Source organism: Mus pahari, chromosome X (genome assembly GCF_900095145.1).
Source record: "Mus pahari chromosome X, PAHARI_EIJ_v1.1, whole genome shotgun sequence".
Taxonomy (NCBI): Eukaryota; Metazoa; Chordata; class Mammalia; order Rodentia; family Muridae; genus Mus; species Mus pahari.
Window position 1 is genome coordinate 114,031,740 of NC_034613.1, and position 16,605 is coordinate 114,048,344.

The following is a 16,605-nucleotide window of genomic DNA, read 5'->3' on the forward strand; positions in this document are numbered from 1 at the left end:
ACCTCACCTCCAAATACCCACCTAGTTCCAGTCATCTCTCACAGTACTCCCTCCCTCCACCCCCACATGATTCCCCCTATTCCCATCTGTACATGTGCCTTGTCCTCTCACAAAATAAGGTATAGTTTTAAATGGCTCCAATTTGAGCACAAAACAGATATCCAAAAACTAACCTATAAATTCTAAAAATCCTACCAAGTCAATTGATTTCTAACATTTTTTTGTGAACAGGGTGTGTGTGTGTGTGTGTGTGTGTGTGTGTGTGTGTGTGTGTGTGTGTGTATTCAAAAATAAATTGTCAACATTGTGGCTGGAAATTCAGTCTACTTTCTCTACCTGACTTACCATTTTTTTAAACCAGTATATCAAATGTTTCTTAAGAGAGAATGTTAATACACTAGCATAAATTTCTATTATACTAAAAGTTTCATGGATGAGGGATTGATTTTATGACAACCCAATATGCTTTGGAACAGTTCACTTATCTAGGTTAAAAAGCCAAACATCATTATGTTCTAGTATCTCTTTGTCATTAATTCAAGCTTCAGGAAAAAAATTGTTTACCCCAATGAAGATACATAATCATCATTATTTGGCATGCTTTTTGATAGTATTGGCATATTCAGGGACTATTATATTTTATATTTTTGTCCCTGGACTACATATTTGATTCTGGTGGTATCTTTGCAAAATCATAGAGCAAGTTGATGGTACAACTAAAATTCTAATCCTGAGATTTAGAACCTTAGGCCATTCCACTTCCTAGTGTAGCGGAGTAACACCCAAATGCTTACAGAAAGTACTGATCATAAAACAGTGTACTAGCCTAAAAAAATTAAAATCAAACAATTTAAAGTTAGCACACCTCCGCAATCCTTTACCACTTACAACACTTTTCTTCTTCAGTTTCACATTGATGGTCTTTTTTCTAACCCAAAGTTAATCTAAAACTTCTACTAAGCAATTCGTGGAATAAGTGAAATTACAGCTTTAATGTATGGTCTTCCTAGAGAATTAGTGGCCAACACCATTTCTTGTCCTTGCACGGGCGGAACAATCATCTCTTGTCAGAAATGATCACAAAGCAGTATTTAGAAATTAAAACACTTTAATATAAACATTTTTCAGAATATAGACCGATTTCTATCAGCCCTTTTGGAGAACATTTTAAAAGTATATATCATCTAATTTATTATACACTAATTTTCCACTTTCAGAACTAGAAAATACAAAAATACACTGCAAATTAGATTTAACAAAAAAAAAAGTCTACGTTGTTTCATACATTTTCATTGGAGAAAACAGAAACACTAACACACAACAGTAGTAAAATACCACCAGTACTAACACAAATTCTTAAAAGGAATGGATTCTGTGAAGTCTGGTCTCCCACAGGCCTGACCATTCTTCCAAAATCAAACAAGATTGGGGAAATTCAGGGTGGTATGGCTGTAGACTGCTTTGTAATTCACCATTTTAAGTACATTATTTCCATGAGCAAACAACTTATTTTCATTACAACTTGATGGACAAAGTAGAAAGACCTCTACTTTAAGAAAACCATATTATACATAAGCAATAGAGTAAGTTTTCTTTCTTAGAAAGTCAAGAAAGTGACTTTAAAAAGCATAATGAATAATGTTACTTCATCTGGCTTTTGTTAGAGATTAACTGTACACATGTACAAATACACAAAGAACACAAATTTCAGAAAACCAAAGTTTTTAGCCTTTCTTTAACCTTAAGGTAACAAAACTGCAAAGTAGAAAACACTGAATCTTCTGCTATCTCTTCAGCAGGTTTCTTCTCCACTCATGCTTCTTGGTATTATGTCCTTGCTTTTTGAAGGGTAGGTTTAGACTTTGTGGTTCTTCTTTCAATTACATTTTGAAAGGAGGGAGTGACAGAAAAAGAGGGGTGAGGGGAAGTAGGTGAGAGGAGAGCAGAGCAGAGGACACATACACACGGTCACACACATATATACATACACATATACAAGCTATACATACACACTTACGCAGAGAGAGAGACTGTTTTCTTTAATGGACACTGACTTTAACTTCTCTTCATCTGAAGTACTCAATTTTATCTAAAACTTCTCCACTGATTCCATCAGATTTTTCCCCCACTGGTTTTCTTATTCACTCTTCTGTAAGTAAAACTAAAAGTTCAAAATTTCTGAGTAGGTTTACCTCAAAACAGTTCCTTGAATGCTGGATTTAGATGTCTTATATATGGTTTCTCATGTTCAATTTCAATTTCGCAAATAAAATTCTGTGCTGATTCTGTACTTTCCTTGATTTCTTCTCTTATTCCTGTCTTTATCTAAATCAGTATCATGTTCTTTTAGCCCTTCTTGGTATACTATAGGGTCAGAACCCAAGAATTGATTCATCCCAGAGGATTTCCTCTTCTGTTCTTTCTTCAACAGATTTCTTTTTCTCTTTCTTGTGCTTACGTTCTTCTTTCTCTGAGGATGTTTCATGTTTTCTTTTCTTTCTGCGATGTTTGGGTTTTTCAGAACTGACTCCAGCTTTATCTTCCTCTCCTTTACTTTGCTCGATGCTCTTGTCTTTGTCTAAATCTTTATCCTGATAGCTTCTTTTTCTTTTATGCTTGGACTGTTCCTTCTCTGGCCTTTCTTTTCCTTCCTCCAGGTGTCTCCTTCTCTTCTGACGTCGCCTTTTATGACTGGTTTCATGGGCACTGGCATTGTCATTTGAGGGCAGATGCTTGTAAATGTCATAGTCTACATTGTACGAGCCAGGGTTATCTTCTTGTTGACTAAGGCTCAGGGAAACAGGCATTTCTGAGAACTCCTCTGTGGTAAGCTGATAGTGGCTTTCAGCATCTAGGCTCGGTTGGTTTTCATAAGCTGGTATGCAATGAGGTAACTTGTTTTCTACTGCTTGTGCACTGCTGTATGGATCTGTGTAAGTCTGGAAAGTCTCACATGGGAGTCCTTCCTCAAACATTGTATGACTAGATCTTCTGTCAACCATTTCTCCGTAATTATGGGTTTCAAAAGAGCTATCCATTCTTCTAAAAGAAGTCTTTGGCTTGAATTCTCTAGATTCCTGCACCTTGTTGTAATCATCAAATTCATTTTGGAAATCATCATTTCTTCTCTTTGAATGAGATGGCAACCAGTGAGGAGATTGGCCCTCCACTGGGGAGGCACTGTATTCTTGCTGGTAGGTCTGTGGAGCCTCAAATGAAAACCTTTCCTCACACGGCCTCTGTCTGTGTTCAGAATCAACCTTTTCTCTGTATCTCTGATCCCTGTGCGTATAGCTTTCTGACATCCGTCTAAAACTAGTATTGGGATCGAGGCCTCTGGCCTTCTGCCCTTTGATGTAATCTTCAAGTTCATCTTGGAAAGAGTCATATGTCGTTGACTCTGCTGGTAAACTCTGAGGTAACTGCTCTTCTAGTGCTCTAGAATCATTGTATGGTCCTGGGTGTGCCCAGAAATTTTCAAGTGGAAGTGTTTGTTCAAGAATTTTATGCCTGGGTCTAGAATCAACCATTTCTCTGTATCCACGGGCTTGGGCTTCCATGTAATTATCCTCCATTTTCCTGAAATGACCCGTGGGCTCTAGTTCTCTAGATTTCTTCATTTTGATGTCATCTCCACACTCAGCTTGGCAAGACTCTTGCATTTTCTTCGAATTCTTCACTTGATTGATAACATGAGATTCTCTACAAAGAAAATAACACAAAGTTTTGATTACTAGGTGTATTTTCTTTGCTCTAAAATATTAGTTTAAACAAAATCTACAGAGGTTGAAATAAAAATTTAAAAGCTATAAATTAAAAAAAGAATTTGATGCTCAAAGAATTTCACATGTTTTAGACAAAAAACATTTCTTAGAAGACAGCAGAGTGGAGACACCAATTTCTCCATGAAATTGAAATAAAATCACAAGTGCAGAGCGACAGGGAGAGGGAATGCTGTGGAAAGATACCCAAATGCAATAGGAGACAAGAACAGAGTGAAAGGAGGGAACACTGAGTGTTAGGAGAGATTGGAAGAGATAACCATAATACCGAATGCAGAGCATTAAACTAGGAGTGGAAAAGATGCCCCTCAATGGGGGATTTAGCAGAAGAAGGAAAATGCTTGGTGAAACCAGCAGAAACCAGCACCTTGTAAAAGTACAGTTCAAGATAGAGACCTACAATCTATACTATTAAGCTGACCCCAAAGAAGTCTCCTGTATTTCTCAGATTAATTCACTGCTGCTGAAATGAGGAGACATTTTAAAAGTTTTCCTATTGTCCAGCCTTTTTTTTTCTGGATGAATAAACACATGCATTTTAATATCTCCAAATCCCAACTGCCCCACTGATTCATAGAATATATGCATTGTTGAGACTATAAAGATCAACAAAGGGACTTCAGAGGAAAACGACACCATATATCAAATGGCCTAAGCATACAGTATTTGATTCAACAGCTGCAGAATACATATTGTTTTCAATAGCTTTTCTGAAATTGCATAGCCAGGGAAACATTAGAGAGAAGAGAAAAATTGCTCCCTAAATTGATTTGGGCTTGTTTTGTAAGAGGGAAGCCATTCACATACTGCTGTAAACTTGCTCCAAAACCCATCAGAAGAGGTCTTAGACCCTGGAAAGGTACTGTAAGATGGTTGAGCTGAAATGACCTAGCATCAAACTATGATCTAAATATCTATATTTATATCCACAGAGGCTATTCTCTGCCTTAAATAGAAAAACCTCTCCATTGCAGATAAATGCAGAGACTCATGGCTGAACAATATGCTGAGAATAAAGGCTCAGCCCTAGACTAGACATGTAAGCTACCTACGTAAGAGTCAAGAAATACTGTAGAAGATGGGTCAGAAAGAATTACTAAGTGCTGGCAAAGAGGAAAGGGGCTGAAAGTTTCATGTTAAACATAACATAGATATGACAAATATGAACTTACAGGAGCTGTGTACACTGCCAATGGGTCCACAGATGTTGGGCCCTCCTACAAGTCAGATATGAAGAGGAAAAGGATGCATAAGGTCCTACTACATATTGTTGATCCATTGCTAAACAACAGATTCTTGGACAGGGGTAAGTATAATACCCAGATGTGTACCCAGTGGTGATTTCACAAGGTTCTTCTGATGGTTACTTCCAAACTCAAGATCACAGAGATATCCCTAATTAAACTCCGTGGAACACTAAACAGAACCAAAAGCTAGTAAATAGGAGAAAGAGATTTATGGGAAAAGGGGGTTTGGATACTTGTAGGGAAACGGGATTAGTAGGAAGAGTAAAACTAAAATACATAATGTACACGTACAAAATTGTTCAAGAACAAAATTAAGTAATTAATAAAAAAGAAAAGAAAACAAATTTTGATGGGAATGCAGAGAAAAAAATAAATATCTATTTTTTGTGGGAATTTAAATCAGTATGGCCACTATGGAACTCTATAGGGAGTTTCCTCAAAAACTAGATGTATAAGTACCATGTGATCCAACTATATTACTCCTAAACACATAGCCCAAGGAATCCTAGGTGGCCTACAAGAAGAGATGCCTACACAGCAATACTTGATGCAATACCATTTACAATAACCATGTTGTACAATAGTTTAGGTGACCATAAGCAGATAAAGAATGTGTTGTGATATGTAAAGAAACACTGTTATGAAGAAAATTAAAAATCATATTGTTTGCTGAAAAAAATCCTGGAGAGTATGATATTTAGTTAAATACTCCAGACCCAGAAAGTAAAGTATTGACTGTTTTCTTTTATATGTGATATCTAGACAGTTTTTACAATTTCCATAACAGTAAAAGGGGGACAACTAGGGAGGATATTAGGACAATAGGAGAATGAATATGATCAAGTGTGTTTTATAAGTACATGAAAGTGTTGCCATAGAACTAATTATTTTATCTAAGAAATACATGCTAATAAAAACATCAGTCCTAGGGTAAATGGTGGATGGATATAAGAGTGGAAATGTCTTATGCTACTGTACTATTGCAAATGTTAATGCATGTTGGTATACTGTGGCTAATCAACTTTTTTTTAAAAAAGATTTTATTTATTTATTTTATATATGTGAGTACATTGTTGCTGCCTCCAGACACACCAGAAGAGGGCATCAGATCCCATTACAGATGGTTGGGAGCCACCATGTGGTTGCTGGGAATTGAACTCAGGACCTTTGGAAGAACAGTCAGTGCTCTTAACCACTGAGCCATCTCTCCAGCCCCCACTAATCAACTTTAATAACCATTGCCATAATAAACTGTCTGAATGGCAGTTTTTTTAAAATCAGTTATTTTTTTGTAGACATACAGATGTGATAGGTTATTTATTTAAAATCCCAAAGTTTTCTTTCTAATGTATAAAGTGTATTTTCATCTGCCGAGTCTGACAATTTCGCTCCTGTGGTAGACTGGATAAGAATGGCTTCAATAGGTTCATGTTTGAATACTTGGTCCCCAGTTGATGGAATTATTTGAAAAGGTATAGGAGACGTGTCCTTGTTTGAGGAGGAGTATCCTTGCAGGAAGAATTTAAGGTTTCAAAAGACTCTGACCATTCCCACCGTTATCTCTTTCTCTGCCTCCTACTTGCAGATCATGAACTCTCAGCTGTTCCTGTCACCAGACTTTTGTTTCATCACCATGGATTCTCATCCCTCCGAAACTGTTAAGCCAAATTAAATGCTTTATTTTATAAGTTACCTTGATAATGGTATTTTATTATAGCGATAGAAAAGTAACTAAGACAGCTCCTAAATACTCATATCCAAACACTATAAATACTTTCTTATAGGATAAAAGAATACATTTTATGTTCTGATTTCAAAATCAACAAACTAATTTATACAAAATATAAATGACCCTTTCCCCTACTACCAAAATTACTTTGCAATTGTCAACTAATTTCTGTTCTTCTTAAAATCATACATCAATATTGACTAAAAATGGCTCATGACCTTTGTTCTTAACTATTATGCTCAACTGTATTCAATTCCCAGCAACCACATGGTGGCTCACAACCATCTGTAATGGGATCCGATGCCCTCTTCTAGTGTGTCTGGAGACAGCTACAGTGTACTTGCCAATACAATAAATAAAATAAATCTTTTTTTTTTTTTAAAAAAAAGATAATGACTAGATCACAGAATCCTTGGAATTAAGAAAACCATTTTGAGATGCTTTGAATTTGCATGGCTAGCCTGAAGAAAAGATCTTTTAGCACATCTACAAAGAAAACATAATGTTGTCTATTCAGAAGGAGTACTAATTTACCAGACAGATCTGTCAGTTCATCACTGTGATAAAATATCCTTGGCATTAGCATGTAGTATGTTACAAATACCACTTACCACTTGTAGATTCAGGTCATAGGAAAATGACTATCTAGAAAGTTTGTAAAATATATTAAAGAGTATTTGACTGGAAGCTTTGATCTTTGGTAACATGAGAATGCTTTTCTTGTACAAGAGAAAAACACTTACTTAATTTGATGTTCAGTTCCTTGCATGTGGGACCGGAACATATGTAAAGATGTAAAGGTGATACTGCAGATATGGCATACGTAGGTTCTCATTCTATATGCTATAAAATGAGAGAATTTTAAAACATCAATATGGAAACTCTTAGAATCAGATAATGTCAGTGATAGATAAGAATTTATTAGAAACACTCTACCTGAAGCTTCCCAAGAAAAATTGGTCCCAAATGATAAAATAATTTGCTGGCAGTGATGGGAGCAAAGAGTAGAGTTAGCATCTTGCAGCTCAAGTCTAAATTTAATGCCCAGAATTCTTCACACTATACACTACAGGTATAGTCTTTGTTTATTTCTTAATCATCTGCTACCTGCTTTGCTCACTGTTGCTATATATACTGTATAGCAGGGACCTCAAACAATGTGGCTAACAAACGTATTATTCCTAGTTCTGCAACACCCTTTTTGTTTGTTGTTAGTTATTTTTCTACCCAACCAAACCATGATGTGTCCCATAACTTTAATTTAAAAATTTTAAAATTTTCCTTTTTCTATCTGTAATCACTGTAGTTCACTAGTGATAAAAATGATTTGCACAGACTTTAAGAAAAGAGAACCAGTGAGGCCCACACATAGGTTAGAACATAAAAGTAAAATTCTAAAATCATAGATGCTGTTTAAAAACTATAAAAAGGAAGTGGTATAACTGCTACCTAACTATTCTGCTTTTACGTGGAATTAGAAGCAGGAGATGAGCTTATTTCTAAAGATCATCATCCTTCCCTTTTTTCTTGGTAAGAAGGAGGAGGAGGAGAAAGAAGAAGAGGAAGAGGAAGAGGATGAGAAGGAGGAGGAGGAGGAGAAGGAGGAAAGAACAACTTACACAAGTACAAAATCAGCGCTCTTCCAGACACAAGGCAATATATTGGTATACAGATTTTAAGAACAACCAGAATCACTTCGTAAATCAAACAGCAGATTAATCACTTATAAGAAGATTAATCATAATTAAGTATATTGGAATTTGCTGAACAATCATTATTTCGAGAAACAAGAGACTACTTATAGGGTAAAATAAAAATAATGACATTGAATAACATGTTCACTATTAATACCAGTGATCAATAGGTTACAATAAAATTTGAATGAATATTTTGATAATGGTACTCAGAACATCCTTCATACAGAGAACAGTCTTTTGGATATATGGTGTTAGGGAAATAGATTATCTACGAAAATGTAGGTAGATTTCTGCCTTACCTGCTAAATTGATCAACTCAGAATGAACTAAAGCAATAGAGTTTAACATTGACATAAAGGCAAATACATATATGCAGGTGATAACAAGTTTTGAAAAAGAGGTCATAAATTTCAAAGCGAGTGGGGAGAAGTATATAGGAGGGCTTGGAGAGAGGAAAGGGAAAGGAGATAAGCTATAATTATAGTACAATCTAAATGATAAACAACAGCAAAGGAAATTACAGAAAGAAATACAGGTAAAATGTTTCAGGACACAGTAATACATAAGGACTTTTTGGACAAAGTTCCTAAAATTCAGAAAGTAAATACAAATATAGACAAATCAGATTCTAAAAAATTTTAAAGCTTCTGAACAACAAAGGAAATAAATAATTGAGTAAACAGGCAATCTATAAATGGGTGAAAATATTTACAATATATACATTCATACATGTGTATATATTCACACATATAAGTATATACACACATATATACATATACAAGTATATGTGTATATATGTATACATATATATGCACATGTGTATATTTATATATACATATGTGCATACATATGTACACATGCACAAGCCATTGATATCCAGAATATATAAGGAACCCCAAAAGCTCAATACCAAAAAACCTTCTAGTCATTTCTCAAAAAGAAACATCCAAATGTCCAAAAAGTACATAAAAATACAGAACATCACTAATCATCAGGTAAATGCAAACTGAAAGAACAAGGAGATTCCATCACACCCCAAGAAGTATAGCTAATACAAAAAAGCCTAAGGATAGGAAATGCTGGTGAGGATGTGAAGAAAATGTTGGTAGAAACATCAGTTAGAATAGCCATTCAAAATATGGAAGATACTTAAAAGTTAAAAAAATAATTACCATATATTCTTGTAAACATAATATTAGTGTACATTCAAAGCAACTGAAATCATCATGTAAGAGACATGTGCATTCCCATGTTTATTACATCATTATTCACAATATGCAAGAAATGTGCTCAACAACTGATGAATGGATAAAACATGGTACATACAATGGAATATTACTCTGTCATAAAAATACTAAAATCCTGATAGGATCAAGAAGATTTTGGGTATTAGTTCGTTGTATGCCAATAATAGATAACAATTATATTCCATATATTTCAAAAGGCTAGGAAAAGGATATTGAAAAAATTTATTAAAAATCATAAATATCTTAGGATATAAATGTGTTTAACTTGTCTTAGATATTACACAAAGTACACCTGTATCAAACATTATAAGATAGTCCCATTAGTACCCACAGCTTTAATGTTTTTGTGTCTTTGAAAACTATGAATGAAAGATTACTCTAAAATCATCCTCTATCTCCCTTTCCTGGAGGATAAGTTCTTTCTGGAATGAATTTGGGAATTAGTTTTTTAAACTAATACTGCAAGTGAATTATAAGAAATGTTGTTGAATGAAGCCTACTTGATCTTGGTGAATGATGGTTTTGATGTGTTCCTGGATTTGGTTTGCAAGAATCTTATTGAGTATTTTTGCATCAATATTCATAAGCAAGATTGGTCTGAAGTTCTCTTTTTTGGTTGGGTCCTTGTGTGGTAATCAGAGTAATTGTGATTTCATAGAATGAGTTAGGTAGTGTTCCTTCTGTTTTTATTTTCTGGAATAGTTTGAGGAAAATTGGTATCAGGTCTTCTTTGAAGATCTGGAAGAATTCTGCACTAAATCCATCTGGCCCTGGGCTTTTTTTGGGTTGGGAGGTTTTTTAATGACTTTTTCTTTTTCCGTGTGTGATATTGGCCTATTCAGATAGTTTATCTGCTCTTGATTTAACTTTCCTATGTGTTACTTGTCTAGAAAATCATCCATTTCATCTAGATTTTCCAGTGTTGTTGAGTATAGGTTTTTGTAGTAGGAGCTGATTTTTTAAAAAATTTCTTCCATTTCTGTTGTTATGTCTCTTTTTTCATTTCTGATTTTCTTAATTTGAATACTGCCTCTAGGCCCTTTAGTTAGTTTGGCTAGCAGTATATATATCTTGTTGATTCTCTCAAAGGACCAGTTTTGTTGATTCTTTCTACTGTCCCAGGAATGCAAAGTTGGTTCAATATATGAAGATCCATTAATGTTATCCACTATATAAACAAACTAAAGAAAAAAAATCACATGATCATCTCCTTAGATTCAGAAGAAGCATTTGACAAAATACAACACCCTTGCATGTTAAAAGTCTTGGAAAGATCAGGAATTCAACGCCCATATCTAAACATAATAAAAGCAATGTACAGCAAACGAGTAGCCAACATCAAACTAAATGGAGAGAAGCTGGAGGCAATCCCACTAAAATCAGGGACTAGACAAGGCTGCCCACTCTCTCCCTACCTATTCAATATAGTACTTGAAGTCCTAGCCAGAGCAATTAGACAACAAAAGGAAATCAAGAGGATACAAATTGGAAAGGAAGAAGTCAAAATTTCACTATTTGCAGATGATATGATAGTATACATAAGTGACCCCAAAAATTCCACCAGAGAACTCCTAAACCTGATAAACAACTTCAGTAGAGTTGCTGGATATAAAATTAACTCAAATAAATCAGTAGCCTTCCTTTATACAAATGATAAACATGCTGAGAAAGATATTAGGCAAAGACAAAGGGTCTAGAATTTAAGTTAGATTTACAGAGTCTTCTTTAATTTCAGATATGTTGAGTTACAAGGAAAGCTGAAGCATCTAAGTGCAATATTGGAGCTAGAATTAGTAAAATAAATAAAACAAATACAATATTTAAAAATACATATATACTTTAGTTCTCTATTAGTACTGTAGCAAATCCTGAGCTTTAAGAGCTGAGTTAATTAGGAACTTAAGCAAGCAGCAATACTGATGAAGAGAAAGTTAAATATGGAGAGATATTCACAGAATAGCAGATGAATAGAAGCAATAATAGACAAGAAAAAATGAAAATAGTGAAGTAATTAAAGTGGCTTATTGTGTTAAGTTGCCTTTTTCCTTTTCAAAGTTTCTGTAATGGATGCTTTGCTTGCATATATTCTGTGTACAATTTACATACAGTGCCAATCCCATGGGGGGCCAGAATGAATGTGTTGAGATCCTTTGGAAATGGAATTATAGATGGTCATGGTCTGCAATGTAAATGCTGGAAATTGAACTCAGATCCCCTGTAAGAGCAGCCATGGCACTTACCTGCTGGGCTATCTCTATAGCTACACAATCACCTTAAAAACAAAAACAAAACAAAACAACAACAACAAAAAATCCAAAACACTGGCTCACCTGTAACATGGAATTCTGTTGTTATTCTCTGAAATTCACATTAGCTAATTTATCTCTAGATATGTTTTTTTTTTATGTTGATGGGTTTTTTTTATGTTGATGGCATCCTTTTGGTTGTTCTTGTTTGATAAAGAGTTTTGCTATGCTGGCTGGCATGGAATTCATTATATAGTCCAGGCTAGTATCAAACATATGGTATATAGTAATCTTTCTTCCTCTCACTCCTTAGTACTGACATTATAGAGATGAATCACTATCTCTAGCTGAACTAGCTGTTTTCAAAATTCGCAAATGTTTACTGCTTGGAGAGACAGGAATTACAACAGGGCACATCTATTATTTGAACATTAGGTTCAGAGATTAGTGTAAAATAATTTCTTCTAAAAAGTAGACTAAATTATACTGATGATCTCATGATCAGATAAAACTTCACCAAAATTCTTTTCGCTGGTAAGATTTTTGTCAACTTGGCACAAGCTAGGTTCATCTGGGATAAGGGTACCTCAACTGAGAAAAATGATCAGATTTGACTGTGGGAAAGCCTTTGGGGTACTTCTTTGATTTATGACAGATGTGGAAGGGCCCAGCCCATTGTGGAAAGCTTCACTCCTGGACAAGTGGTCCTATTTGCTATAAGATAGCAGACTGAGTCAGCCACGGCAAACAAGCCAGTAATCCATGTTCCTTGATGGTATCAGCTTCAGTTATTGCCTCTGGGTTCCTGCCCTGAGTCCCCTTCACAGTTAACTGTAAATGGTAAGCTTTTCTCCCAACATTGCTTTTGGCCATGGTGTTTATCACAGAAAGCCAACTAAGACATTCTTCTTCCCTCCTTCTGACAACCTTGACATTTCAGAGTGTCATCTCCCACAGTAGCAACAACAGTCCAAACACTTCTCATTTAGACTCAGTCCAAATTTACTCAGACACCACACATTTCGGATACCCTTAGCTTACCAGTAGGAAAAATATCCAACAAGTGGCAATTCAACATTTCTTCTGATGTTTACTTTTAAAGTCAACTACCATTTCTACTTAATACCATGCTTACTTAAATCATCAGTCTTTCAAAGCCTACATAAAACTATATGTCCCTACAAAATGTTTTAGTATTTCAAACCACACTATGTAGGAAACTGAAATAGTACAAGGGAAAAGCACTTGAGATAAACATGCAGTAGCAGTTCACTGATAGAGACATTAAGCTAAACTCTGCTGAAGTATGAACAATTCTATGCTGGTTTTTCTGTTTAGCATTAGAAACAGACATGACATTACAGCCCTTAAGGACCTTAAACTGAAATGGGAGAAAAAGCACGTAGAAAGTTAAGTAGGCACACAGCAAAGTAGCCTTGAGGGTAGCAAAGAGGCTTCCAGGCAGCACCAGTATATTTAAGACTGAGGATGAGTTTAGTCAGAAGCAGGAGAAACAGTGACAAATATTCAGTTAAGACAGTGTCATAGACATATTTGTGTTTTGAATGAAACACTCCAATAATTAAGCTGAGAGTGCTTTTGTGGAGACAAATCCAGTGCAAGGCAAAATATTTAGAAGGCTATGACTCTGTGTCTTCTACTTTCTTAAGTATGAAGCATTTACATGTCTTACTAAAGAAGTGAATTAGGTTCCTGAGTAGGTTAGAAGAGGGTAGCAGATCCCTTAGGACTAGAATTAATGTGGTTGTGAGCTGCCATGTGGGTGCTGTGAATGGAATCTAGATCCTCTGGAAGAGGAGCCCTAGATTTTTTAGGACTGCAACCATTTCTGCAACCTACAACTATGTTTTAAAAATCATTTTCTTTTAGGGAAAAACCACATAAGCTAGTGCATATTTTCTTCAGTCACCTGAAGGTCTTTACACTGACAGTCAGTCTTTACACTCACCCTAGTGTAAAGAGTAAAACCAAGATCCTTAAATAACATATGGGCCTTACATGTGACTTCGGTACACATCTTTACTATACAGGAGCCAGTGGCCTCTTGTGGACTAGTCTTGGTAAATACCAACCACGCTTTCATCTCAGGGCTCACACCTGGCATTCTCCTTCCCGGCAGGATTGATCCTCTCATCATCTTTCAGCCTTAGCCTATTACTTTCTTAAGTAGAACTTATCTTGAGCACTATATTTATATTTGCAAACTTCAAGGTTCCCTGGCTTTCCTAGGTGCCCTCCTTTTCCTATATTACATATCCACATCTGACATAACATGATACTCTATTATTTTATAATACTTGCTGCTTCATTGCTTGTTCTTCAATAAAATAAACACTGCTTTACATCAGGGAAAAAAGTGAATTAGATTTTTAAGCAGGCTGAATTCTTTTTGCCAATTTGCTCTCAAAAGATACCGACATTATCAGTCCATTCCTCACAGTCTGATTACCAAAACTCTAGGAATCTGTGAAGACCTATACTAGTGTAGGAAGAGTAGGGACAGAGTTAAACAGACAGTAACAATTCAGGAGAGAAGACAGTCACAGCTTGGCATTTTATTTGCTTTAGAAACTGAGGATGATGTTGTATTGGGGAGTTGACAGTTAACTATAGGTTTTTACATTGGAAGAGTATTGATTTAAAATGGCTCTGAGGTGTCCACATGAAATAAGATCCACCATTTTGATATGTAATCTAAAGTTTGATGGAAAGATTATGGGAATACAGATGACAGGTAAAACCAGGGGAATATACAGAATTGGGTTTGTAGAGTCAGGTCAATAATGAAACCTGGCAACACCTAAATTTCGGCAATGAATGGACAAGTGATATTAGAAAGCAAACAGAAATAAAGAACACGAAGACTATGAGGAATTGAGCATGAAAAGAACAGAATTTTAAGAAGTCAAGAGTAGCCGGGCAGTGGTGGCACATCCCTTTAATCCCAGCACTCGGGAGGCAGAGGGAGGCGATTTCTGAGTTTGAGGCCAGCCTGGTCTACAGAGTGAGTTCCAGGATAGCCAGGGCTACACAGAGAAACCCTGTCTTGGAAAATCCAAAAGAAAAAAAACCCAAACAAACAAACAAACAAACAAGTCAAGAGAGCAGAAAGTCTATCTAGAAAGAACAGGTGAAATACACTGAGGTGAGGAAAGGAAGGTAGGCGAGAGAAGATGAAGGAGCAGTGAGACACAGCAGTGGTGAGAAGGTGCTTGCATGTGGATGGAAAGCATGACAGAAGAGCAGATAGATATATTTATTGCTCCAGCCTAGGCCAGTCTCTATGTTGTACCTGAAGTTTACCCTTTCTTATCTCTAAGCCATCTGGTCATTTCCACGTCGATCAATCAAGATCATAGAAATCTATGAACTATGATGTTTCATTTCCTTTGTTAGCAAAATATGTGCATAAAACATACCTGTTGTCTTTTACAATGAGGTATTATTAACTAGTTTACATATTTTCTTCTTTTGGGAAGAAGAATTAAGCATATTCCTATTTATACTACCAATAATTACTAGTTTAATACCTCAAATGAATACCAATAGATTGTAGTGATCTGAAGTACTTCCTTAAAATAACATGGAACTACACCACACATATGTACTCATATGATTTTTGAAATTAAGAGACATAAAAGACTTTCTGGCTATCATTTCTTATAAAAAAAACAAAGTAAATGGACTAGATTATTTGAACACTATCAGTTTTTTAGAATAAAAGAAAGTGGTTTATAAACAAACTAGTATGTTTTATAGAATACAAACTTCCTATGAAAGAGATTAGAATACTTTTCCTGTTGGCCATTTGTATTTCATTTTTCTGGAAGACACGTCTCTGCTCTTTAGCTATAAATGTCTTTCTAATATCATTTCTTTTTTTTCCTACTTTAATGTTACGGGACATTAGCAGATTATTTAAGGAAGGAGGAAAGATCTTACAATATCTGCTTGGATTATTTTGATCCAAAGGGATGCTAGAGATAAGGAGATAGTCTGTCTTTATTCCTACCTGGAGGAGGCTTCACAATAACAGACTTCAGGAAGGTCGGAGGTGCAGGAGCAGTATTGGGTTCATCTATAGAAATAATTGTAATGGAAAATTATCAACATGTGTTCAAATATTAGAACTGCATCCATTGTAGATTATTAAAGAAATTCTCTAAAATTCTCTTTCCACTTTTTTTTTCAGGACAGGGCTTCAGAATAAAGGAGTTTGTCATAAAGGCTCTCTTGAGAGATAAATGTGACCTAGTTTGTACAGTAAAGACATGGGACTAGAGGAGTAGTTTACACCTAGTATTGTTTGAGCATATTCATTTAAGGGGATAATAAAAGCATGGGAGCCATTTCAAGATGAGTCTTTGTAACTCACAGGGTAAATCAGATGGCATCAACTTCTAAATTGATATTTTTCTTCAATAACACATCTGTTCTGTCTTGATTTGTGATGTTTACTTCAGAATTAATTCTCAGCAATTAATAACTTGAAACCATATTTTTTTTGTCCTTTTCAATTATTCTCTTCCTCGAAGCCAATATGAAGCCACAACATACCCAAACTTATGGGACACAATGAAGGCAGTCCTAAGAGGAAAATTCATAGCCCTGGGTGTCTCCAAAAAGAAACAAGAGA

General features: G+C 35.4%; 1 protein-coding gene across 2 annotated transcripts in view; it reads right to left on the minus strand.

The window, feature by feature from the left end:
* Nucleotides 1-1,421: 1,421 nt before the first annotated feature.
* Nucleotides 1,422-16,605, minus strand: part of Zmat1 (zinc finger matrin-type 1) — a 30,830-nt gene continuing 15,646 nt past the window's right edge. Inside the window, exons 5-8 of one of the 2 annotated variants that reach the window (XM_029534551.1) lie at nucleotides 15,982-16,047; nucleotides 7,502-7,601; nucleotides 4,955-4,999; nucleotides 1,422-3,702 (exon numbers count right to left, since the gene is read on the minus strand). In XM_029534551.1, the coding sequence (XP_029390411.1) occupies nucleotides 2,373-3,702; nucleotides 4,955-4,999; nucleotides 7,502-7,601; nucleotides 15,982-16,047 (1,541 nt within the window). In that variant the 3' untranslated portion in view covers nucleotides 1,422-2,372. The remainder of the gene's footprint in view (nucleotides 3,703-4,954; nucleotides 5,000-7,501; nucleotides 7,602-15,981; nucleotides 16,048-16,605) is intronic. The other variant, XM_021188472.2, reaches the window with a different exon arrangement.